A 25,367-nucleotide genomic window follows, 5' to 3' on the forward strand; every position below is an offset into this window, starting at 1 on the left:
TCACAGAGCTGTTCAAAGCCCTTGGCAAAGCCTTGACTTAACAAGAGAGCAACATATGTCAAATGACCTCCGTTCAAGGTGCCTACGACATACAGAAGCAGCCCCACTGCAAACAGAGCATGGAGCCAGCTCCTGCCCCGAGCACATGCTGGGCTGCTCTATGAGGCAGATACCTTTTCAATGACACGGTTCCCTCCAAAGCGCGTCACAAACTCAGCAGGCGAGGCGACGGTGAAGTCCCGGTGGAGATCCAGCTTCTTCTGCTCCCGGCCTTTCTTGATCAAGTGCAGTCCTGACATGCTGGGCCTGAATCAGGTATAAAATATCCGTGAAAGCTGAAATCAGTCAGTTCAAGACTAACCCCAGGCTAAGCAAACAGTTCAGAAGGGCAGACCCACAACGATCCAGATCTGGGATTTGGGGGAGGGATGCAATTTCCAAGAAAGCAAAAGGCTGATAAGCTTTATCATACAGTTATACTTCTTGCTGCGCCTCCCAGCCAAGTCTCTCAGAGCAAACATGAGTCCAGTAAGCAATATGATGGCCATGAGGGATGGTGGGGCTATAAAGGATTACTTATTCCTACTGCTGAGAGGTTGACACTGCCAGGAGAGAGAACAGCACCCTGCAACACTGCTTGGAGAGCGCAGGAGAAGACTGTCTCCTCTCGAAACACTGAGGTCAGTAAGTCCAGGTTAACAGACTACAGTGCTTTTCGGCTGAATTCCCTCTGCTGGTGCAAAGTGCACGGGGATCATTAGTGACCACAAATGACCAGGAACTCAGCTTTGCACCACTACTTTCAAAAGCAATGATATTAGGCAGCTTTGCTCCTAGCAAAATGTTCTCTCTCCAATTACTGACAGACAGACAGCTTAAAGTGTGGCTGACAGCACGCCTAAGTCTTCTTGTCGGACCTCAGGGGCATGGATGTCTAAAGTCACCAGAGTTTTTTGGCACGACGCACAGAGAAGGATAAGCGTGTGGGTACAAGCATGGCCAGCTCCTGACAGGGACATGACAAAAGGCAGGCGCCTGTCCCTCCTCATCACCATTTGCAGACTGGGCAATGCTGGTAATGGACCAGCGCCCTGTGGAGATGAAATGCTGTGCTACGCAGCCCCACATCGGACGTCAGACGTGAAGGCATCTGTTCAACACCCGAAATCTCTACCACTACCCAGTGTCGGAGCCAAGGCCTGCTGCGCAGTAAACGAACTTCGTGCGGAGGGAGCCGCTGCTTGGCAGGAGGGGTGTCTGTTGTCAAGCTTGGGTTGATATTAACCTCCATTTTTCAAACGTTATGCTTCAAGCGTCCTCAGGACCCCAGATGCCTCTGTGTACCCACCTTCCTCCCCTGTCCCCAACACAGGCAGCTCTACAACGGGTTTCTGTGGCCCCAAGACAGATTCTGTATTTTACCTGTCTGGCCAGGTCCTTACAGAGGCTGCCCCAGAAGGCAGCATGACCAATGTAGCTTTACAGTACTGGGGAGAGAAAGCCCCATGTAGAGGGCACAGGACACCTCATGGGGCCTCACCTTCTCCCCCATATGAGCAGAAGGGCTTTAAGGGAATGAGGACCAGGGTCATAGCTAGTCAATCCCCAGGTCTATATACCAGTCAGCTCAACCCCCTCCTCCCCTGCCTCTGGGCAGGGATGCAGCTGCCCTCAAGGCCCCTGTAGCTAGAGAAGAAATCCCCACACTCCCACCACCCCCAGACAAGGCTCTGATCATGCAGGATATGCACAGCATCTGGGATGAGATCCTTTCCCAGCAGAAGCCTGATCATGGACCTTTCCCAAGCACAACCAAAGGTGCCAGTTAAAAAGAAAGACCAGCTGAGCCTAGATCAGGGACGAAAGTTTCATAGATTCACAGATTGTAAGGCTGGAAGGGACCTTGGAAGATCAACAGGTCCAGCCCCTATGAGGCCGTTTACAAGTGACACCACGGGTCACACTCATTTCACAAGCTGGAAAGGTGTCTAAAGTTAGAAGTGGCCACAACCCTTTCTGCAACACACCCAAGCGGGCTGTGTTGTGATTCACTCTCTGCCCTGTAACAGGAGTAGGCTGCCACTCGTCACCGGGAGGAGCTCCTCCAGTCATCGGGAACGGGGCTGACTTGGACAGCTGGAGCGAAGTACACGGACCGGCAGTGCAGGGAACTGGCACTGAGCCGCCCTTGCGTTGGCAAAACACCCTGCAAAACACCTCCCCAGCACAGCCTGGCAGCTGTACTTGGTGGACCCTCCCTAATGGTGGTGCTCTCCATGGTGGATGCTACAGGTTGGTTTGCTGCTTGGTTCACACACTTTCTTGTGGCTCTGCACTGCCCCGCGCAGAGGTGTGAAATGACTAGTATTTATACTGCGGTGTTGCCTAGATGTTGCAGTGGAGAAAGGAGCCCTGCTCTGCTGGACATCTGGATACGCTCCAAGCATCCTTTGAGCTTAACTCGGAGTCCTCCCAGATATCCTCCTCTCCTCCTGCCCCCATGCTTTGAAGGAGAAGCCATGTACAAGGAGATTGCCCCCCATTACTCTGTGCTACTGGTTTCCTTCCTCCTCTTTCCCAAACCTTCTCTGTCTTCCTCCAAACGGCTGTTGAAAGTCACCTCTTATACAACCTCCCACCCCCTTTTATTAGGGACCTCGGGAACAGCCTCAGCAACAGCAAGCCATCAAAGTCCCTCACCAAGTGACCCACTGAATCATTACCTACCTCCCACGGGGGAACTAGTTTTCTCAGCTTAGCATATCTATTATATTACCCAGACAGACCTTTACAAACGTCAATGAGCCTTGATGATCCCAGACACGGCCATGTGACACTCAGCTACAACACAACTGTATCTTGACACCCGCAATGTGGTTGGGACCCAAATCTCATATCATGCACGTTGTGTCAAATGCATTTGAGTAGGGTTTTTTCCGTGCTCGAGTTGCATTGATGTAGCATTCTCCCTCTGCCCATCCCGAGCAATCTTGGCATTTCCACGTGTCCTTGAAAAAGATAGGGAAGTTACTCCCACAATCCTAAGGAAATCAGAACCACATCAATTCTTTGGTATCGGCATCACCAATGAAATATATTGAACCTTCAACCAAAGAAAACGCAAGGTTTAGGGTTAATCTGTTCAGCAGTGTTTAATGAGGTTTTATAGCCAGTTCCTAACATGGGTCTCTTATTTTTAACAGCGCTGGTAACAGGCCAGCTGCTATGATACAGCCAACAATACTGAAGCATAAATAATACTCCTGGACTGTTCATAAGTATCATGCAACTTTGGATGGTATATGAAACCATCATGGAAAAATCCTCAACAGTTTTCCTATTAGAAAAGGCCTTCAGGGACACACAATGTGAAATACAGAGAGCTGGCCAAAGCCAGCAGATATTCTGGCTCACCCTCCAAAGCTTGCACGGTGTACTGATATGGATCTGGTCCCAAACACTGGAGCATGGCAAATGAAGTTACAGGTGTCCCTGCTGTATTAACTTGGACTCAAACCACCGCCCTTGCCAGCAAAGGTCAGTAACTGCAGCCTCCGCTGGTTTCGATTCAGTTTACGGCTTGCTGTCCTGTTACCATCCAGAACCTATCGGGAATGGAGCAGGGCACATTACAACACAAAAAAAGACCTCCAATACAGGTGTCCTGTCTCTGTCCACCTAATACCCTCGCCCCCCACCCAGATGGCTTACTGACACACACTATCTTCCTTCAGCTGCTCTGTCCAAGGCTAATGCACCACATGCCGGCCATCCCACCAAGCACAGCTGGCAGACAACATCTGTCCACGTTGTTCTCAGGGATCTGGAGAGACACCGCAAGGGAGGCTGAAGGTGTCAGAGATACAAGACCCTAGGGAGCATCATCTCCAGCCTGCATCCACCTTCCAGGGCAGCGCTTCTCCAACGAGGGTCTGCAGGCCAGGGTAGATGGAGACTTTAAAGAGGATGTGAGAGGAACAAATGAGAAAGCAGGAGGAAAAGGGAAAGGACTTTCTCTTAGGGGGAGATTATGGTATGGCCGTAGGGACACAAAGTACTACCTTATTTATCCTCTGCTCCACAGAGGCATTGAGAACAAAGCAGCGTGACAAGTTATAGAGGGGCGCCAGACCCCAAAACGTTTGAGGACCACCTGTTGTAAAGCATAACTGAGGAGGAACAAGCAAAAGCCTTTCATAACTGGGAGGAGAGAGCCAAGGGAAAGGAGAGAAGGCATTAAACTCCACGATACAGGGGAAGAACTGAAGGCAGAAGAACTCATTACAACAGAAACCCACCTAGCAACACACCCACTCGTTATCATATACGGGACTTGTGTAGCCTTTGACTCCACATAGGAAAGCACACTGCACGCAGATAATAAGCCCTGCTATTTAGCAGGCCTTTTTTATCCCCAGGTTAAGAGAGACCAAGGCACTAAGATGCTACACGACTGACCCCAGGCCAGACAGCACATCAGCAGCAGTGTCAGAGCAGCTGCCGGACCCACGCTCCGGCTTCCAGCCCATGTTGCTTCTCAGCCTTGGGGCCTGCTGCCTTTTTCCCCAGGAGTACAGACCTGCTCCAGCTTCAGGTTGGTGCTCAAGTCTGCATCTGCTCAAAGCTTTAAACATGCACTGGGCTCCAATTTTGCCACACAGGGGTGGGTGCTTATCAAAACTCGGCACACAACCACCAGACAATGCCTGTATCGCAATGAAAAACAGAGGCAGCTTGGATCAGGAAATTACGCACCACAGCAGTGCCCTATCGGTCACGTCAGACCAACAGTTACTTTATTATGGCAGCCCCATGCCCAACCTCATGTCTCTTAACTTCACTCATAAGCACGTTCCAGACTCTCGGATTTAGCCCCAGTACAGTATCAAGCCCCGTATTTCATCATTTCTGCTCAGACCACGTCTTCACAAACTTCATGGGCAGGGAAGGTCCGGGAACAATCGTGACCATCAAGATGGGACGTTCCTCAACTAGTAAGATCAGAAATCAAGTTGTGAGTTGAGCAACAAGGGGTGACTTTCAACAGGTCTCTAAAGCAAACACGCATGGGCATCTCTCCCCCCACTCCCATTTTCACAAAACCCACCATCTCTTTGAGTTCAGCGAGACATGCCAGCTGAAACCCTAGCCAGCAGGTGCCAAATCAGTGCAAAACACTTTTAACTGTGCAACCCACAGAAGAAAAACCACCCGGTTTGTTTTCCAACATCCCAGCTCAGTGAACTCCAATAAAGGGGACGTACAGAATGAGCAGCAGAAAAGCCGGGGTGGAAAAGGGTTTTTTAAAGCTATAACTGCAGGGTAACTCCAGAACTGTGGGTTTGCATATTTAAAAGAAATGACGTTTCAGTGGGAAACAGTTTACAGAGGCAAGAGGAAAAGAAGATAGGAAATGCCACACACTTCACTTCGCAGAGCACAGAGTGAAACTGCAGCGACAACTCGCTGCCTGGCTCTGAAAACTAATGGAGCGGGGAAGCGACATGCCTCGAGAAAGCGGCTGTCTCCATGTCCCTGTGCACTGCTCCGCGTACCAAGTGTTTGCTAACCTTTGCATCTGGAGCAGGATCAGCAGCTCATGCAGTGTGTGGGCAGCAGTGTTTACACGGTGAAGTGACCTTCTGCCACTGCCAGGCCCCAGGAACTGCTCCCTTAACCAAAGCCAAAATTCATGCCAGACCTCCACCCAGAGAGAGGGACCGGGAAATGCCTGCACGCCTAGCACCCCCAACCCTGGAGCCAGCAGCAGGCAGCTACTTTTGGGGCACGGTGAGCAAAAGTTCCAGCTGTTCAGAAAGCAACATCCAGCCATCCTCTCCCCAGACCACTCCAGCCAGGTTTCCCTCGTCTCCTGCACTGACCTTATCAGACCCTGGAACCAGTCGAGGCTGGACCCAGCTCATCCCTCCAGTCTGCATGGGAGCGGGGTGTTCCCCGCAGAGTTCAGCCGGGCCACCGCCTCCTCTTCCTCCTCCATTCCTGTCTCTGTCTTCCCCGCCTCTGTTTCTTCCCCTTCCCCGGGCAGCCACAGTGACAACAGCAAACTCGACAGCATCACTGTGTGGCACATGCCAGAAAATTTACTGAAATGACCTTGGGCCACATGCTCTTAAAGCTACAACCACCCAAAGCAGGTTCCCCCTTAATAGAAGGGGGAGCAGCAGGGACTGCATAATGCACATAAGGAAGTGTGGAAGGGGGTGAATACAGCTCTCCCCTCACTGCACCAGGTTGCACGCTGCTAGGATGCACAAATGGTGTTCAAGTGGCTTTGGACACTTTCCACTGTCCAAACTGTGGACATTTTCCACCAATGCATGGGTCTCCCTTGTGCAGGATGCTGCATAAACAGAGGCATCTATGACCCTGGCCTCTGAACTGCTTGCAGCCTAAGACCTGCCCCCCAGCCAGGGGTAGATAAATTGTGTGTGTGAAAAGTCCTTGTTAATTGTACAACTGCATACACAAATGCTGACCCCCCCACCAGACCAGGACATTTCAGCCGAGCTATGAAATCCTGAGCAAGTTCTTCCCGTGTCCTGCCATGCATGGGGCAGAAGGGGGTAAAGGGTTTGGCAGGATATGCTGTCATGCCTTCTCACATCAACTTGGCTAAGGGGAGACGCTTAATGTGCTGATACCACGGCAAGGAGCATGCACATATCAGCAACGACCAACACGCAGGGCAGAAGGCATGTGAAGGCATGTGATGAATAGGGTTGGGCCAGACCCGGAGCCCTTGCTCAAAATGCCAACCCAAGGACTCTGTGGGAGCCTGTATCAGAGTGTATAGCCCACCTTCGCACAGGTCACCTTCAGCACCATGGCACAGAGCCAGTGTGTCATGGCAGACCCTGCTGCCTGGCCCAGCCTTTGAAGGACAGCAGCTGGCTCAACTCCAGGGTGCCCGGTGTCGGCATTCTGGAAAAGCACATGCTGCACCGTCTCCTTCAACACGCCCCAAGGTCAGCGGACCAGCACACACTGTCTTTAGTGACAGCAGTGGCATGGACCCCACCCTATCCTCTGTCCCCACACCGCCTCTGACATCTCACCCACATTCATCACGCCCCTACCCTAAACACCCCCAGCCCAAAAAGAGACCGTCTACAGAGGCTCTTTTGATTTGCAATCAGACCAGATCCCAGGCAAGGCCCCTCTGTCTTTTTAAGGGTGATACCATGTGGTTTCAAACGGTGCCCATCCACCCCGATGTCCCAGGTGCCTGGAGTGCTGTCAGCTGGTGCAGCAACCCACCCTGCCTTAGCCAAAGGCTCTCTAGAAAGAATCACTGTGCAGATCAGAGCTGGATACAAGTGGCTCACTCTGCCCAGGAAAAGGCTGCAGGTTCAATCACAATTATCTTAGCAATTGCATCCAAGGAGCTCAAAATGATGCCACATTTATTTGATGTTCACAACCCCACCTGCAAGTTCAATCAGGAACCCAGGTACGTGGAGAATAAGCAAAAAGCTTGAGACTATCACAGGGGGCTTGCAACAAAGCCGGGGCCAGAGTTGAAGAATCCAACACAAGCTCTGACCCTGCCTGCTGTGCTTCTGCCCAACTCAATGCCAAGTAACCTTATTGCAAGTCCTGAAAGAGGTGCACTTTGGTCGTAAGGAACGGTGCCTGCTTCAGCATGTTTGTGGACCGTGAATTGAACTCACCAAGTCAAAAAGCAGAGGAATGTTGTCAGGAGCTGCCTTTATTGTGCTGACACGGCAAGTTCAGTGTAAACTTGCTGTAAACTTCTGGATTTAACCTGGCTGCTGGCGTTGTGCAATGAGGGAGAACACAGCACGATTTAATCATGCTGCCCTTCTTGAAACCCTTCTTTCTGCGGGGGGTTAGGAGGGCAATACCAGTTCTAACTATTTCCAAAGGCAACACTGGGGGAGAAGCAGAAAGGACCCACAACCCCTGACTGCGGGTTGAGGATTCATTTAGGCTTTTCACTGAAAACCAGATCCTTAACATCCAATGAGCTCAATCAAGGCCAGACCTTGGGCAATTTAGGCCCAATGCCTAATTAATGCAACTGTACACTAATTAAAAAAAAAGCCGGGGGGGGGTGAGGGGGCAAGCAACCTAATGTCTCACTGAGTAACTAGGTTCATTTGTAAAAGCAGTGGCCCTATCTGTAGGCTTCATCAGAATTTAACATTTATTTTTTGGGTAGAAGCTGCCCGAAAAACATGCCCGTAATTCCCGCCATTATTTCGCAACTAAACTAAAGCATACCCGTCACAGCTGGCAAGCAAAAGCACACAACAACATCCCTTTGCATTGAGCACGAGCTTATATCACCCGCTATTTTCCCAGAGTATTTCCTTGGTGCGCTGGACAGAACTTCATACAGTCACTTCACCTTTTTCTCTGCACAGTAAACCAGTGGCACCTGCTTGGTTGGCCTGAGTCTTTCACCCAGAAGCAGGAGAGAGAAGAGATACGGTTACAAATAGAAAAATGTGATCAGGAAATTGGGGAGATGTCAGGGCAGTGTCAATCATGTTCCCGATGGGGACTTGTCCCCTGCCTGCCTCGTCACAGTCAAGGGATTGAAATGCAGCTTGCAGTATTTTTAATCCAGCTGTGACTTTTCTGTTTGTTACTGAAATTGGGGTGTATTTTCAGCCCTCTAGGAGCTCAGAGCAGGGAGAAACAATTCCAGGCTGCTCTGGAGAATGCAGGACTCACTGCTACCTGGTCCGGCGTGGCCCCAAATTGCAAGAAATAGGAGGCAGGGCTAGAAGGGATCTCAGAAAGTCACCCTGCTCGAGGCAGGATCACCCCTGACTAAACCATCCCAGCCACGTGTCTGTCCAACCTGCTCTTGAAAATTTCCAGAGCTGGAGATTTCACATCCTCTCTAAGCAGCCGGGTCCAATGCTCGACCCTGCTCAGTCACACAATTCCTGCTCATCTCCAACCTCAATTTGCCCTGCTGCAGCTGGAGGCTTCTAGTCCTGTCCCCTGAAGCCACGGAGAAAGGCCCACCTCCATCCTCTCTATAGACACTCTTCAGGTATGTGAAAACTGTTATCAAACCCCCTCCCTTCGATCTTCTCTTATAACCTTAGTTCTTTCAGCTTTTCCTCGTAGAGAAACACACCAAAATTGTAAGAAATCAAGCAGAGAAAGGGGTGGGAAGTCCTGCAGTCTTGAACGGTTAGCTTGGGGATGGCCCGAAACCGCAGCATAATTACGCTGATTAAGCCCTGGAAGCCATTAATCCACGCTTAATAACGCATGGGTTAATGGCTTAATCAGGGTAATTAAGCTGCAGTTTCAGGCCAACTGCCAATTTGTGCAGAGGAGCAGGACTGCAGGGGCCCCTTGGCCAACCAGAGGTGTGGAGGGGTCCCGCCGTGATAAGCCTGTGAAAGTGGTGGCCGGCCCCGGGATCCCCCTGAGACATGGGCCGCCTGTGTCCGAGTTGGGTAGACCCCTACTCATCAGCCTTGCAGCCAGGCCTCAAATCGTTTTTGTTGCTCTCGGCTGGATTCTTTCCAATCCATCCACATCCATCTTGAAGCGTGGAGTCCAGACAGTCCACCAGATGCGAGACTGAATTGCAGTAGGTTTAATATACCAATAAAGATATTCATAGCATTCTGCAGTACTGTAACAGGCAAAAAGGGCCTCTTAGGCCCATCACAGCACCATTCATGCTCACTTGTGATACGACACTGATTGGGAATGACCAACAAGTGCAACTTCACTGAGTAAGGTCCCAGTCTCCCATGTCTGTTTTAGCAACCTGATGCAGCACAGGCTCTGCTTTTAAATCTTTGCTGAGAAGCTGGGAGAGGTTGCTGGGTGCCTGTGGACATCCTTATGGAAGCCCAGTGGCAAGGCCCTGCTGAAACACTGGCGAGTGGATCGCTGGAAAAAGGCCAAGAGATTGAAAAGAAAAGAATACCATCTAAAAAAAGTTATCAATCGGAAAAGACAAAAAAAAGAAAAAAAGCTGGCAGAGACGAGCAGGGTGCGGGATTGTTTTGGCTAACGGGTCGTGCTCTGCACGGTGCATAATCCCCCTGTCCCCCACCACCCCGCATGGACGGCTCTGACCCAGCTGCTCTTTACCTCATGACAGTGGAGAAAGATCTTGACTCCAGGAGGGAAGTGACTGAGAAGGACTCAAAAGAGGAGGAGCTGGCCCCGCTCACCATACTGCCTCTTCTGCTCGTGACCTTGAAGGAGCCAGAGACGACCTCGTCATCGGAGGAGTTATCCTCGAAAGATCCCAGCACGAACTTGGCCATGCCTTGTCTTTTGAGCTGGGCCTGTCTTGGCTCCATCAGCTGCTCCTGCTCGTCCCTGGAGCAGGACCTCGCTGGCTTTAGCTCTTTATTTAAGGAAGGAAGAGACCCGCGGGATACAGGCCTTGGGCCACTGCTGGCTGGAACTGCTAGGCCTGGTGAACCCGAGGGCGAAGGGACACTGGGAGGCTTGTCCTGCAAAGGCCTTTCTGCGGGTTGTTTACTGGCTTCCATGACAATCTCCTCCAAACCCAGCGTGGTCCCAGCAAATGATGGCTGGGTCACTGAGCTCTCCTGCGGTTCACGCGTTGATGCTTTCGACAGCTGCTGCTTGTTTTCAGAGACTGCTCGTGGTTCTGGACTTGGTTGCTCCATCTCTGACCTGATCTGCTTCGGCGGGTGAGAATCTGCCATTTTGGTCCAAATGCACCATATCAAAATCAGCAAGGACAGCAGGGACAGCAGCACCATTCAGAAACCCTGGAAGAAGAAGAGATGAGTGATGACAACTGCATTTAAGCCTGCCTCAGTGTGCTAACGGGTCACCTTGCTCTACCAGAGAGAAATCAGACTTCATCCTACATGCCACTGCTGGAGCAGACAATACTGCGGGACTTCTGTGATCGGGTCTGGTGTGACAGCTGGGAGCGTGATCACAGCAGGAAGGACAGGCCTCCACTTCCCTTTCTCCAAGGCACAGATCTCTGACTTGTGAACACGATTCTCCATCAGCTGTCAGCAGCGGGTGTATTAGAGTAATGGAGCACAGCAATCAGCGGCAGGTCTCTCCTCTCTCACTCACACACAAAGCAAAAGTAGACCATCCTTTAGGAGATGCTCTTCAACTACAGTTCTAACACACACTGTTCAAGTCAGACCGCAGTGACCTGCTTTATATTTTGTGCAACAAACCTTGTTTTGCCTGGTCCGGTATTCGGCACTGCACCGTACTGTAGCTAAACTGGAGATGCTGTTACAGCACGAGCTATTTTTACTCCCTGAAAGCCGAACCCTGGGAAGAGCTAGCTGGTGTTACGCACCGCACTTCTCAATGGTATGCCTAACGCACGTCAACAGTGGGGCTATTTGCATAGGAACATGACATGACTGCAATTTCATGCAAGTTTGAGAACATCACGTGCACTTTCACTTGGACATCCAAAGTCAAGCTAAGTTTATAGAGACTGAAGAGATTTCTCTCCCTCTTATGGACACGGGGTGGATCAACTTTTATTTCTGTGTCTGTCTTCCCCCACAGGCTCCCATACAGGTAGCATGGTGCTCTGGTCTTGCTTCATTTCCCAATGGTAGGCTACTACAAAAGATCACCAGCAAACGTTTCCCATGGCTGCGTTTACAAAGAGTGCTATCCCCCTGGACAGGAAAAAAAAAGAAGACCCCAGAAAATCAGCTCTCTCGCTGCCTTTGAGAGCGGTAATCACTAGAAGGACTTAGCAAATGCCAAACCAGTACCACTACTTCAGTATCAGCAGATGGGGCTGGCATCCTGGTATCTGACACAGGACTGGTCCAAGGTTTTGGTGTTGACTGTTGTCCACCAGTAGGTTCATCAGCCACACACTGTTTGCTTTCCCAAAGGTTAAACCTCTCCCATAGTAAAACACTGCAAATCTCTTTTTAGAGACCTGGTTGAATGCTGCATCCTCCACAGTGGTTTTGGTCCCTGATCCCTTGTGCCCCCTCTACACATTACAGCTATTACATAATCAGCGGGTCAACTGTGCAATGAACTGAGTCCAGCCACCCGTGCAAAGCACCATATACACCATAAAAAGCTAGACCTCGAAAACGTGTGCTAACTTCAGCGCTCCAGCTTTAATATGCACGTGCACCTGCAGCAAGGAATACGTTGACGGCTATCTGCCAGTCCTCCCGCATCCCAAGAAGAAACCCTTACCCTAGAACTGACTTGAGCCCCAGGTTCATCCCCGCAAGCCAGCAGCACAAAGTACAGGAGAGATATCCCCGTCACCCCCATGCAAGCACAGAGCAGGCAAGCAGGGCCCCTGCCGCGCTGGAGCAGAGCCCAGGGTCTCCTGGGCAGCAGCAGCCACATGGGCTGGGGGGATCGCCCTGGGGGTCCTGGGGGATGACTCTAGTACAGGCTTCTAATTCTTCCAGTGGCGCTGCTGACCAGAGCGCTCCCCCCGCTGCTTAGCAGCCTTCTCCCCACCTCCTGACAGCCCGCCCTATGCACGTCTAGCTGTGCAAGAAGTCTGTGTTGCACAAGAAAAGCTGTACCACGATTGGAATAGCGTCTAGACATCCCTCCAGAGCACCAGAAACACCAGGGTGTCTCTCTGGGTGCCCGCGGCTTGAATCCCCCCATGTGTCGACATAGATTGGCTCGTTGTTTGGTGGACGGCCCACTTCCTTCATAAGCTGTGTCAGGGAAGCAGGGGGAGAAAATGAAAGGGAGAAGGAAACCTCAGGCTCCTTGCACTATGGCTGGGAGAAGTGGAGTTGTGCAAACAGGAAGCAAACAACCAGCCGAGAGGATGGCAATCCTTTAAATACACAGCAGCTCTACAAACACTTCCTATCTTCTGTCAAATCCTTGGCTGGGTCACTCTGCTCTTGGTGAGTGCCCAGCTCCTGCAGTATTATTGTTTCACCTTTCACCAGGTAGCAGTCAGTACACAAGTGCTATAAAAAAAAGAAAGCGAGACATTGCGAGCAACCAGGGCCTGACCCATCTGCAGCAGACGCAGACCCCTGCACGTGCCGGGCGCTGGAGCATCGCATCAGCCGTGTTCAGGCAGCACAAAGCTTCCAGCTGCTAGAAGTACTGCAGGCAAAGGAGTCAGTCCGGAGTCAAAGCTAAATTAGACGCCCCCTTCGCTACAAAACTGTGGATCTGAACAACCCAAGAAGGTCAAGGGATACCCCCCACCATCTTTTTACCCTTGCCACCTTCCTCACTCCCTTTTCCAGGCCTTCAAGGGTCCTTCGGCTCCTCCTGGCTCATCCTCCACACAGTGACCCTCCCTCCCGGCTCAGAAATGCCTGGCAAAGAGCACCCCAATTCTAGGGTGCTCCTGAACAGGTCTTTTGGCTGAAGTCGGGCTTCTCGCTGCTCTCCCACTGACCCGACAGGAGTGATCTGCTTCCTGGTGCCAGACCCTCTGTTTGGGACACCAGTGGAGACACGCAGGGGCTGGGAACTTCCCATCTCCATAGGACAGCTCCCTTCAGAAGAGCCAGGGAGGATGAGGCCCTTCCAGTCCGGGCTGTCCTGCTCCACAAAGAAGAGGAAAGAAACAGAGCAGGACTCGGTCTTTCTTTACCCCGTTGCCTTTTACTTTGTACCATTCTAGGCCCTGCTGCTGGGGTTTGATTTCCTCCCCTGGCCCCTCGACTACAAGAGAGAAAACAGCAGCGAGGTGCTATCAGTCTCCTGCCGTTTGGCCAACAAATGACGGCAGCAAACCTGGGTGTTTATTTTTAGAGGACAGACAGATCCTGCAGAAGTATTCTGTGCCCCCACATGCCCTGGCACCGTCCCTTGCGAGGGATCAGCCAACTGGGAAGGAACACCGTATCCCCGGGCATCTGCGGGGTGGGCCGCCCTCCGCTGTGCTTTGCTGTCTGGAACGGAGCAGAAATAAGTAGCAATGGGAGGCAGGGAGATTGCAGGCCCCGATCCCCCAAGCACCAGCGCACGTGCTTAGCTTCTCTGCCAGAGCTTGCGGGAAGGGGAGGATGTGCATCACCCGAACGGCCAAAGGACTCCTGCCGCATCTACATCGAGTGTTGCTGCCCTCGCTAGAGTCCCAGCAGTCCCCAAGTGCAGGAGTCCCGAGGAACGTTTGCCGTCATATCTCAGAGCTCACAACTCAGGTGGGATTTTAGATCCCTGCTGGCTGGTCGGTCGGTGGTTCTTTCACAAGCACCCAGCTTGACTTTTACCACCAGCGGCTTCCCTGCCAGATGCCGGCCTTGCCGCTCTCACCCGGGTCTCAGTTACCCCGAGAAGGCAACATGCTGCCCAGAACGCCGAATCCTTACAACTCTGGGGAAACCAAAGCTGGTGCAGAGTGCAGCCGCTCGGGGGCTGTGAGGGGCATCTTACTGGAAGCCCCTGATCCAGTTTTGCAGGATCCGTGCTGGCTGCGTCTTGCTCTCCAGGTTGACACTCGAGTCTTCAGTACAGCCTGTAAAGCCCTCAAGACCGTGCTATCTATTGGATCTCCCTGCACCCGATTGCACAGCTGGCATCAGCAGTTTGGATAGGGCCCATGGTAAAAGAGGGGGAACATGGCAGGGTCTTGTCCGTCGAGGTGCTGGTAATCTAGATGTCTCCAAACTAGCCCCAATTTGATGGATGTCGGGGAGCACTATAAAAGCCCCCTGTTGAAAGGGGAAAAGGATGTTTTCCCCACAAATTGCAGAGGCAGAAAGAAGTTCCCGCAGAACTAGCGCCCTGAAACTCACCACGGAGAAATCAAACACACGCCTGAGCATTTACAGGATCAAGGAAGGGGAGAAAAATCCAACGCACAGATCACAAACATCATAAAACGGGGGACTACATACAACTGAGACGCGTGACCCAGTCAACACTGCAGTCCTACAACTGAAAACATAGCCAGCTTCTATATATTCAGAGCTGACTTTTAAAAAGCCATTTAGTGAGCATTTCGATCGCTCCACATTTGCTTTTTAGACAGCTTGGATGAGGTAAAAAGCAAGAATCCAGTCTAAGAGGTTTATCATTTATACTGCACTAGAACGACAGTAAGGAAGAACCAGCGGGTCCTGTTCGCAGCTCTCCAGCATTTCAAGCAGCCCATTACCATTGATAAACACGCTATTTCTCTACGCAGATGTGTTGCATCTCTGCATTAGAGGGGCAACAAGTTAATTGCAGATAATCCACTTACCATCTTCTTCGGGCTCTGGGATCTTCTTAAGTGCTCCTTCCTTTTATATCCTCCATAGTTTGCTTTCAGCATTGAAAAGTTCCCAAGGACTAAATATTTAGCACGCCTCAGCCCCGCAGACTGGCGGCTAAGTGTTGACGACTCTGCTTATTGCACTAGGCACGGGTTACGGTGACAAACATCAACTTTAAATCAACCTGCGGTATAAAGAATACTTTATTAGCCTCCAACCTTGGCACCTCTGAATATAGCTAACACCCTTCTAGTCGCCAAGGCAGTTCCTGACTTTCCTAATGGGAGATAACTCTAGGGATTTTACAGTGTTTCCAGGGCCGGCTTGAATCGTAGTGCTATGCTAGCTATCCAAGCAGCTACAGGATACGAGGGACCTGAAAACCTGCAGCCAGGCATCCAAACTGCCTTCGTAGCGAAAACGGTCTCAGCCAGCCCTGAGCAGCCCCTAAGCAAAGCCACATGCACGAAGAAGACAACTTACTTTGAAAGCCCTCCAGTCATCAGGGTGCGCAAGGAGGTGAAGATATCAATTGCCAACTGACTCCCCTGCTTGGCTTCATTTTGCTAAATTCAGGTTATTGTATTTGTGGCACTTAGAGAAAATACCTTCCCGTTATTTTGCCTAGAAACCCTTTACAGCTGCCAAGGTTAACTAAGCAAGCAGATGTGGGGAATGACTCCTTTAGATCAACATTGCAGGGCTGTTGCCCTGCATACAAAAAAGGGATTGCTCGATTTATATGGAACAAAGGTCAGCCCCTGCTCCAGGAGGAACAACTGCGGGTGGCGGAGACAGCCAGGCACACATACCTTCCACTGCAGCCCACGATAAGCCTGGATAATAACCAGAGACTGAGCTAATGTGGAAAGTTTTAATTAAAAAAAACCCAAACAAAACCCTAAAACATTTGTCTTGTGTGGGGAAGAAAACAATACTGGCAGCAATCCAATAAAAAAGCCTGGCAGCATTAAAAAGCGGGTTAAAAATAGGCCATTAAAAAAAATGAAATAAATCAAAGACAACTATTTTTACTTCTTAAGTGTCAGAGGTGCGGTTGCTGGGGCCTGTGGACTATTGCTGCCGGGCTGAGGCAGAAATCAGATCTTACGAGCAGGGTCCGGTTTGCATTCTGCATCTGCGCCCGGAGCGCTGCCGGGAGGGACGGCATGGAAAGGGCAGCTAAGCAACAAAATTATGCAGAGCCACATCACATCAAGAACAAGAGTTTTTTTGCAGGGCTCTTCTCAGTTTTTTCTGTCCACCTTCCCGTGGTATCCAAGCCAGGAGCTCCCAGCTGATGTTTCCCCCCTTATTGATGTCCACGCGTAGATGACATCTTATCTAAGCTTATCGTTCTGGCACGGCGCTGGTCGGTGACTAACTCAGAAACCCTCTTGCACAAGACCCCCTGGCACAAACTGTTGGTTGGGCTTTTGGAGATGAAAGTCTGCCTCCGGGGACTGGTCAACTATGCCACTCTTTAAGGGTCCCAGGCAAGGCTTTCCAGCCTTTCCCAGCACAGTAGCACGTGTTCTCTCTCCCAAAGAGGAGGAAGAAACCCTGGGAACTGAGGTGCCCTTTCTAAAGCAAGGAATAAGTGCTGGCACTTACCACCCTCCGGAGGGGAAAATCCTGCTTCAGATCCTGGGCATGAATTTGCACCCGCCACCCCACTCTTCATTGCAAATCAAACCCCCTGGGGACAAGACTAGAGAAGGGCTCCAAGCTGGACCACGCTTGAGAGGAAAGGCACGCAGCTGCCACCCTCCACCACTGCCGTCCTGCACAAACCTTGAAGAAGGCTGTGGTGTCTGAAGGGGGCAAGGGAGGCGTCCCAGCCCCAGAGGGAGGAAGGACCTGCCTGGCCCCAGCTGGAGGCAGAGCAGGTTGCAAAGCTCGCCTTTGCCCGCTCTGGCTTAAACAAAAAAGCAGGCCCTGCCCTGCCCTGCCCTGCTGCGGCTTACCCAAGCCCTTCTCTCCATGCAGCAACCCCCCTCCTTGCCTTGCTCCCCAGGACCTGCTGCGGGCTGCCCAAGCCCTTCCCTAGGGCAGCCCTTGCGCCCTCTCGCAGCAGGGGCCCGGGGGCCGGCGCGCGCACGTGGCAGGTTCCCGCGCCGCCGTTGCCGTGGGAACGCCGGCCGGGGACCCCCCCCCCCAGCCGCTGCACGGGGGCGGGCTCTAGCCGGAGGCGAGGGCAAGTCTCTGCCTGAGCCACGTGCCCTGCACCAAGGACTCTCAACCGGGGACGCAGCACCCTGGGGTCCTTCCAGGGCGGACAAGCACTGAGAGGTGCAGGCAGGAGCCACAAGATCTCCAGGAGCGGTCTGTAGTGATTTGAACCAGGGCATTACAGCCCCCAGATCCTTTTTACCCATAAGATCAACACACAGGTCTCCCATAGGTGTCTGCACTGATTTAAACCAGTGCAGCAGAGCCTCCAGCCCCTTTGTAGCTACAGAAAAGAACAGAGCAGGGATGGGGGTTTTTTGCCAGCAGCAGATCTCCGGCTTTGTCTTAGGAACCGGCTTGCAAAGCTCCCTAATGGCAGGTGGCACCCGTGAAAAAGATCTAAAAGTGCCCCAGGGTGCTGCGGTGCCCGGGTGAGGACTACTGCTATGTGTCAGTCCAAGATGACGTGGTCCGAGATCTCTGCCACAGAAAGAATTGCTTTTTCTGTAGTCAACCCCCACACCAAGGAAAACTTGGTCCTCTGTTCAGGAGCACTTGAGGGTCTATTGACATTTGACAAAGCAGGTTGGCTGCTTGTGGTAGGCTGGGGCGAGAGCAGGGTTGCAGTTTAGATCATGGATTTGTACAGGGTGGTTTGGACAGGGATGATCCTGCCTCAGGCAGGGGTTGCAGTAGATGGTCTCTGGAGTCTTTCTTCTACCTTGCCTTCTCTAGGACGAGCTGGCTATTGCCAAGGGATGCCCCACGTCTGCTGAGGGGTGCCACCAGTCTGAAACGGTGGAGAGAACCACTGATTTATGGAATACTCTGGGTCCCCTGCTTTACCTGTAGCAGGCTCAGGTGTTAGGTTTTGTTTGGCTACATTTCATAGTAGCCTTGGCAACAAGAGCCAGACTGAAAGACTGTCCATAAAACACAAATAAAAAAGCACAGCATGTGTTGAAAGAACGGGTTAGTAGAAAGGCAAAATGTAACAGAAGACTCTGTACTCAAAACTTGGAAAACAATCATTTTCCTTTAGATGTTTATATTTGTGGTAACAGAATGTATTATTTTTGGTAAGAGGAACTTGACACGGACAAGCTGAATAAAAAATTCCAGTACAAAAAACACAAAGACAGTAGTTAGTCATTTATTTAAAAACAAAATAAAACAAGCTCCCTTTGCACAGTATATACAAAGAAAAACAGAACTTTTTCATTTTTGCTAGTGTTACCTACTAAAACAAAGATTAAAAAATAGCTTTTTATAGAGGGACTAAAATATACTAGTATGGCATCAAAAGAAGTCATGCAGCTCCACAGAAAGGCAAAAACAACTCTTTCTTCTAATTAATGAGAGCGAACAGAGGTATTACTGACCATTCAGCAATACTGGAAACCTGAGAATCAATGTTTTTACTATTGACACAAGTGAAAGTTCTGCCGTTTGCTCTGCAAGAGCAGAATCAGTCGCCTCAATAGATCTTCAGGAAGCGTTTGCTGCATCAGTTCATGCAGGCATTTATGTGATGAAGTAAGACTTCAATAATCTGCTCTGAACGAGCTGACCCACCCTTCTGCAGATTTTAGCGAAGCAAGCCTTCTCCCACATTGAAAACAACTCAAATTTTAATTGAGCAAGATCTGATGGCTCTCAGTCCATACATGCAAACCCATTTCTCAAACCAGCAAGATGTTGAACGACGAGACTTTGAACAAATTCCCACCACCCTTTGTAACATGCTACCGAATAGCAGGTTCCCCTAAAACCTCACACTATTTGAGTAAAAAACTGGCATTGCTGCTGGAAGAGAGGCAAACATATGAAAGAAAGTAGAAAAGCAAAACACAGAAAACACTTGTGCTCTTTCAGGACCAGGCAGGATTTTTTTTGACTATGCAAAAGCTAGGCCCAAATTTATATGCAGGGAGTTCTAGTTTTATTGCAAATTAAGCAGGTCTTCTCATTCCCTTCCCCCAGCTGTGGCCTAAAAGGGGTTGCAACTCTCTTACTAAATCATTCTGTAGTTCAGTCATTGTCACCAAGTGTGTACACAGGTGATGAACACACTGACTGATCTCAGAATATTCACCAGTCAAGGTTTTGTGGCAATTAAAAGGATGCAACTGTTTAATATTCCAAGGGAAATTGACACGTGCACTCTGCACATAATCAAACATTTGAATAGGTGGGGGGGGGTTTATTTCCCCGAAGGGACACAGATTCCTCACGGAATTCAGACGTATACTTAAAAACATCACAGATCCTGTCAAACTTCCTGAGAAAGAATAAATGTTATCACTTTCAAGATGTCAGCATATTTCCAATCAGAAGAAACAGATTATAGCAACAGCAACAACAACGCTTATTTTCAGCTTCTCCTCCTAAAAAAGGGTGCTTCTCTCCCTCTCAAAACCTAAAATATGGATTTCCAAACAGGGAAGCAAGGAAAAATATTGCTGAGATGGCTTTCACCTGCAGGAGTCAAAAAGCTGATGGGTTTAAACATACAAGAATCCCAACCAGTTCATAAAAAAAAAAAAAAAGCCTGAATACAGCCCTATTAGGTCAATGAGCCACTATTAACACACCCTTCGGTGTTTTCCTGGTTCAAGACTGGATTCAGATTTCTGCTAAACAGCAGTCCAAAAATTGGTGCATCACACTGAATTCAAGTTTGCTCACTCATACAGTACATAAAAATAGATATTAAAGAACTGGAACTTCTTCACATTAGGCCCTTCCGTTTATCCAGCAGAGCAGCATCCAAAAAGAGATTCTCAGGATAGAATGACCCTAGAAAACAGGTACTGACTGACATCACCAAGCCTCCCTTCCCCCAAGTTCACGCTTGCAACTTAGAGCGCTCGCCAGTCAATAGGCTTCTTGCCAGACATCTTCAGCAATTCATTTGTCTTGGAGAAGTGACGGCAGCCGAAGAAGCCTCTGTACACAGACAGCGGAGAGGGGTGGGCAGTCTGCAGGATGTGGTGGCGTTTCTGGAAGAGGTTGGAGATGGTACAAAACTGTTAAATCAGGCACATTCATCTTTGCAGCTTTTGGATGCAGGCTGCCTCACTGTGTTGTTACCAAAGATGGACACTTTCATGTTTGCCCTAAAAACTAGGCTCTCTGTGCTCAGTAAGCAACTGCATTTCTAATTACTATAATACGGGTGAGATAAGATAGACATCAGGATGCAGAGGCTCTTTATAGAGTAATATATTACTTTCCCTTCCTTCCAAGGCTCTCTTAGAACAGAGAAAGGCCACAGAATTGGTCATGCTCGGCCTGTCTCAAGATCCTAGATGTCTATGCACTTAATTTTGTAATATGCTGCAGCAGGCTCTATTTTTCCCCCCATTTAAGGGACCAAAAGTCCTACATGTAGCGTGTTCTACAGAAACACCCTTTCCCCTAATGAAAAAAGACCAGAGCATTAAGTCATACCCTGTCAATGGAGCTCCCTTTCTTCTGTGCGTAAGATCCCCACAGCATGAAGACAAGTCCATCCAAATTCTCGTTCAGCCAGGACACCACTGCATCAGTGAACTGCTCCCAGCCCCTCTCCCTATGGGAAGTAGCTTGGTGTGCTCGGACCGTGAGGACAGCATTGAGCAGAAGTACCCCTACTCGCAAAGGGGATAGCCGCATGTTAACACAGGCACAAAGAAAGCACAGAAAAGTTAACCCAGTTTTAATCTCTCGTCCTGTTTGTCTCCTGATAAGAAAGTCACTTGAATGTTTTTGGGTTTTTTTAATGTTATTCTCAAGGGGACAGGTAAATGGCAGATACCAAGATGGAGTTCAAACAATCCATTTGCAGAAGAAAGAAAACAACAGGCTGTGGAGAAATTAATTTAAAGAAATAGGCACCTGATGTAAAGAGCTTCTAGATAGCAAGCCTACATAAGTAAATCTGTCAAGAGGTTGCTGAGTCAATACAATTAATACTATGTGGAGATCACATTAAGTCCAAGGCAAAAATTACCGTCCAGAGCCATCGGTGCATTGTAACATGATGAGTCATTACAATTAAGCTGTATGCTTTTTTAATGAATGGCTTTAGCCTTACAAAATGTATGAACCTTCAGGCATGTCAGCTCATACTCATCATTATACGTGGAAAAAAAAAAATAAACACCAATTCACTGACCAATCAGAACTATTCACCCAAATAAGGAAAATTTTGCCAGGCTTGTAGGAGAATGCATCTATTTATAGTATCTTAAGAATACAAAAAATAAGAGACCTTTCAGTTTAAGAAAGGATCAACACTGTGTGTATGCTACAGAGAGAGAAAATAGACGGGCAATTTCACAGACTTATGATTAATTAAGAACGTGCTTAGGAACATGCTCAATATTTACATGCTTCAGTTCACTGCTCTTTAACCCTTTTATGAATATTAAAAGGCCATGTTCAGTTGTGCTTTTTACACAGACCTGAGTCAAGCACTTTGGAAAACATCAGCATCTCTATTTCAACCACCATGGCTGCAACCACCCACTCACTGAAGACAAGAGATTCCCCATCTTGCAAGAATCAGAGGGGCAAAATTGATGGATTACCTTGCTTGGCCCATCCAGTTAGGTCCCCATGGCCGGGATGGGCGAAGTCCTCAATATCAGTTGAAAGCTCCTTGTAAATATTTTCCAAACTGCGAAAACAAAAACCATTGGAAAAAAAAAGTGATGATTTCCACAAGAAAAAAATTCTCTGAAAGATGCTAAAACATTAGGTTGTTTTTCTACACGTCCCAACTGTAACATACTGATCTTAGCACCCGGGACGTTTCTCCCAGCTCCCATTTAGCAAAAAGTTAAATAGTCCTCAGGATCTAGCCTACACTTCAGACAATCCAAAGTCCCTGATGTCGCAAACCTTTATGCAAGTACCAAACTAAGCTTGCGACTGCTCCGGCTCAAGCCAATAGAAACGTGCGGAGCACAGGCTTGCAGGTCTGGCACTAAACAGATTCCATGGTCCGACTGCATTCTGCGAGAACAGGGATGGAGATTAAGCAAATTTGAATTCAAGCAGGTGCAGTTAAAAAAAAACATGTACACATCAAGATAACAGCTGTACTTCCATGGGTCAAACTACAGGTTTTTTCTTCTCCAGCATCCCCATATTATAACTGTATCTGCATGGACAAAACCCACTGTTGCCAGATTAGACTTGGGTCTTTGGAATATGCAGTCCATTACAAAGATCCTATCACAGCAAGTCACATATTAAATTACCTCAATGGCAGTCAAAGACACAAAACCTTGACCAGTTTGCGATTATGGCTATAATAACCTAGCTCAGCAGCAAGGGTGATGTTCAGGATAGAAAAAGCATAATCCTACCTGGGTGGAGGTGGAACAGGCTTCTGAACACTAAAGCACAGTCCATGAGCTTGGTTGGGTCCATGGTAAGGATCTTGCCCCAAGATGACAACTTTTACCTGAACACAGACACTAGTTAGCACTGAGAACGCAGCAGCATTTCTTCAATACCCGATTTCATAACGATGTCCAAAGTGTACAGTATGTCAGGACAGAATTACTGTAATCTAGAGCAAGCAGAACTACAGATAACTAAACAAACAGGCGTCTCAAATCCCCCTAACACCAGAAGTTATAGCACTGCCTGCCTGATGAATAAGTTTTGAAGTAAGTTTATTTTTGAAGCTTGAAGAAGCAGTATCACCAAAAATTTCTATGACAAACATGGAGATGAGTCAACAGTTCAGTGATCTTATAAGATTTCCATATTTTAAGGTTTGATTAACACTTTTTTCAGACAGATAAATTTATTCCAGATGATGTGCCAGCTGCTAACTAGCAGCTCAGGCATTTAGGAAGGTACTACCCTAAAATCTTGCACCTGAACCTTCACAGTTGAATTTGTCAGGTGCATGATCTTAAAAAGCAAAAATACACAAAGTCTGTGAGTGCTACATCTGAAAGTGTGGGGGGCAGGTCAAGAAACACAGGTGAAGAGGCCAGTGACAGCACTATCTTGCCACAAGCCACAAACCCCCATTTCAATATCTGAGGAAGGGAAACAGGCTGAGTCCTACAGATGGGACAGGAGATAAAGCAATGTTGGCATCATCAGGAAATTGGATTTAAGAGAAGAGCTGCTTAACCTGTAGGCCACATCCAGCCCATAAGGCCATGTCATTTAGGCCATGGGTTTCCTTGCAGGTCTGAAAATTTGGCAATGGGGGAACAGTGGCAGCATTAACTGCAGCTCCCCTTGCCACCACATTTCCAGACCCGTGAGGAGTCTTGCAGGTTGGATGACAAAGCCTTGCAGGCTAGATCATGCCAGCGTAGGGCCAGATCCAGGCACAGCGTTGGGCCAACATGCAGTCAGGCCAGCAGGCCTAATAATCACACCCATGCACCAATCCTAGGTACCAAATCCAGCGCAGGGGTTAGCCTCACACCACTCATCCAGGCTGGATCAGAACATGGCAGCTGGGCCTAGCACCGTGCCTGAACCTTGGACGTTTAGCCCCGCCTCCCCTGCTGCGCTCACGTCTTTGATGTCGCACATCTGCGTCCAAGTGAAGACCTGATCTGGGGGCGGGTAAACCGTGTGACGCTGCCGCTCCTCTGCCACAAATGCCATGAGCTGGAGAGAGAAAAAGGAAGTGAAGAAGTTACGGGCGGTTCAGTGGCAGGCAACAAAGATGATAAAGGGCTATTCAGAGATTGTACGGGCTGGGCGGGACCTTGCAAGGTCATCCGGTCCAGCCCCCTGCACCAGGCAGGAAAGACAACTGGGGTCAGGCTTGGAAAACAAGTCACATGAGGACAGACCGAAGGAGCTGGGCATGTTCAGCTCGCCGGAAAAAGCTTAAAAAAGGACGCGGTAGCAGTCTTCAAATACATAAAGGGCTGCCATAGAGAAGAGGGAAAGCACCTGCTCTCTCTTGCTGCAGAGAGCAAGACAAGCACCACCCGACACTGCAGTAAAATAAGCCTGGATGGGCCACCCAGAAGAACTTCTTCACTGTGAAGAGCCATGAGGCAGAGAACCAGACGCCCTGGGAGAAACTGTGGACTCTCCGTCACTGGAGACGTTCAAGAGGAGACTGGGAGGCCGCTGATCAAAGACGATTAAGGCATAGCAACGTGACCGGGGAGCCTGGTTTGCTCCGATTTAAAAAAAATCTCCAATTTTCGGTAGCCCCAAATCCACATATTTCCACGATTAAAACGAAACCCCGACATATACATATCTATATATTAGTAGCATTTCATTTAAAACACAAAAAAACATGAATTTGGAGTCACTTTAACTGAAAATTGGGGATTTTTTTTTTAAATCAGAAAAAAACCCAGGATCCCTGGGGTGAGGGCTGTATTTTTACTATGGGGATTTCCTCCCTTCCTGCTACATGTCACTGGGGCTTTTCAGCCTCTCTCAGAGGTGCAGGGCAGGCCTGGCTGGGCACTGATGGGGCTGGACCAATACTCCTGCTGGGAGGATCCTGGCTAGAGGGTCTCGCCCATGTGCTCGGGGTCAGACCGATGTTACACTTGGGGTCTGGGAGGAGTTTCAGCCCCTGCTCAGATCAGTGCAGACTGGGGGGTTGCGAGGAGCTCAGACCGGGGCTGGCGGCTGACCTGGGCGAAGTAGGGCCGGGCGAACTCCGCCGCCAGCGGCCGCCTCCAGCTGTCCGCGAAGCCCGGGGGCGCGGTGCGGGCCGCCAGCCGCTGCAGAGCCGCTTCCTTGTTCCTGCGGATCCGCTCCAGCTGCTCCGGGCTCAGCGGTGGGCAGCGCGGCCAGGCCGCGCCCGAGTCGTCCCCCGCCGACCGCGGCCGCTTGACCGAGCCACCCTGCGGGACAGCGAGCAGCCGGTGAGCGGCCAGACAGCGGCGCAGGACAGCCACCAGCGCCATGGCGGGACCCGGGCACGCACGCGGCCATTTCGCGGCAAACAGCCGCTTCCACCCCCACGTGACACCGCCGCGCCCTGCCCAT

At 49.9% G+C, this 25,367-nt stretch overlaps 2 protein-coding genes across 7 annotated transcripts in view; both read right to left on the reverse strand.

Annotated features, from left to right (window-relative positions):
- The window catches only part of ACACB (acetyl-CoA carboxylase beta), a 71,542-nt gene extending 55,662 nt beyond the window's left edge, over window positions 1-15,880 (reverse strand). For 2 of the 6 annotated variants that reach the window (XM_019507186.1, XM_019507181.1), the window contains exons 1-4: window positions 15,690-15,880; window positions 15,194-15,390; window positions 10,114-10,769; window positions 174-306 (exon numbers count right to left, since the gene is read on the reverse strand). In XM_019507186.1, coding sequence (XP_019362731.1) covers window positions 174-306; window positions 10,114-10,760 — 780 coding nt within the window. In that variant the 5' untranslated portion in view covers window positions 10,761-10,769; window positions 15,194-15,390; window positions 15,690-15,880. Of the gene's footprint in view, window positions 1-173; window positions 307-5,882; window positions 6,017-10,113; window positions 10,770-15,193; window positions 15,391-15,689 lie in introns of those variants that run through there. The other 4 variants (XM_019507182.1, XM_019507183.1, XM_019507185.1 and 1 more) reach the window with 4 other exon arrangements.
- A 3,874-nt stretch (window positions 15,881-19,754) lies between these two features.
- UNG (uracil DNA glycosylase) overlaps window positions 19,755-25,367 on the reverse strand; it is a 6,351-nt gene continuing 738 nt past the window's right edge. The window contains exons 2-7 of the mRNA XM_019507191.1: window positions 25,010-25,222; window positions 23,916-24,011; window positions 22,736-22,833; window positions 21,953-22,041; window positions 20,832-21,010; window positions 19,755-20,380 (exon numbers count right to left, since the gene is read on the reverse strand). Coding sequence (XP_019362736.1) covers window positions 20,240-20,380; window positions 20,832-21,010; window positions 21,953-22,041; window positions 22,736-22,833; window positions 23,916-24,011; window positions 25,010-25,222 — 816 coding nt within the window. The 3' untranslated portion in view covers window positions 19,755-20,239. The remainder of the gene's footprint in view (window positions 20,381-20,831; window positions 21,011-21,952; window positions 22,042-22,735; window positions 22,834-23,915; window positions 24,012-25,009; window positions 25,223-25,367) is intronic.

This window comes from Gavialis gangeticus, unplaced genomic scaffold (genome assembly GCF_001723915.1).
Source record: "Gavialis gangeticus isolate Ggan-Ray unplaced genomic scaffold, GavGan_comp1, whole genome shotgun sequence".
In the NCBI taxonomy this organism is placed as follows: domain Eukaryota; kingdom Metazoa; phylum Chordata; order Crocodylia; family Gavialidae; genus Gavialis; species Gavialis gangeticus.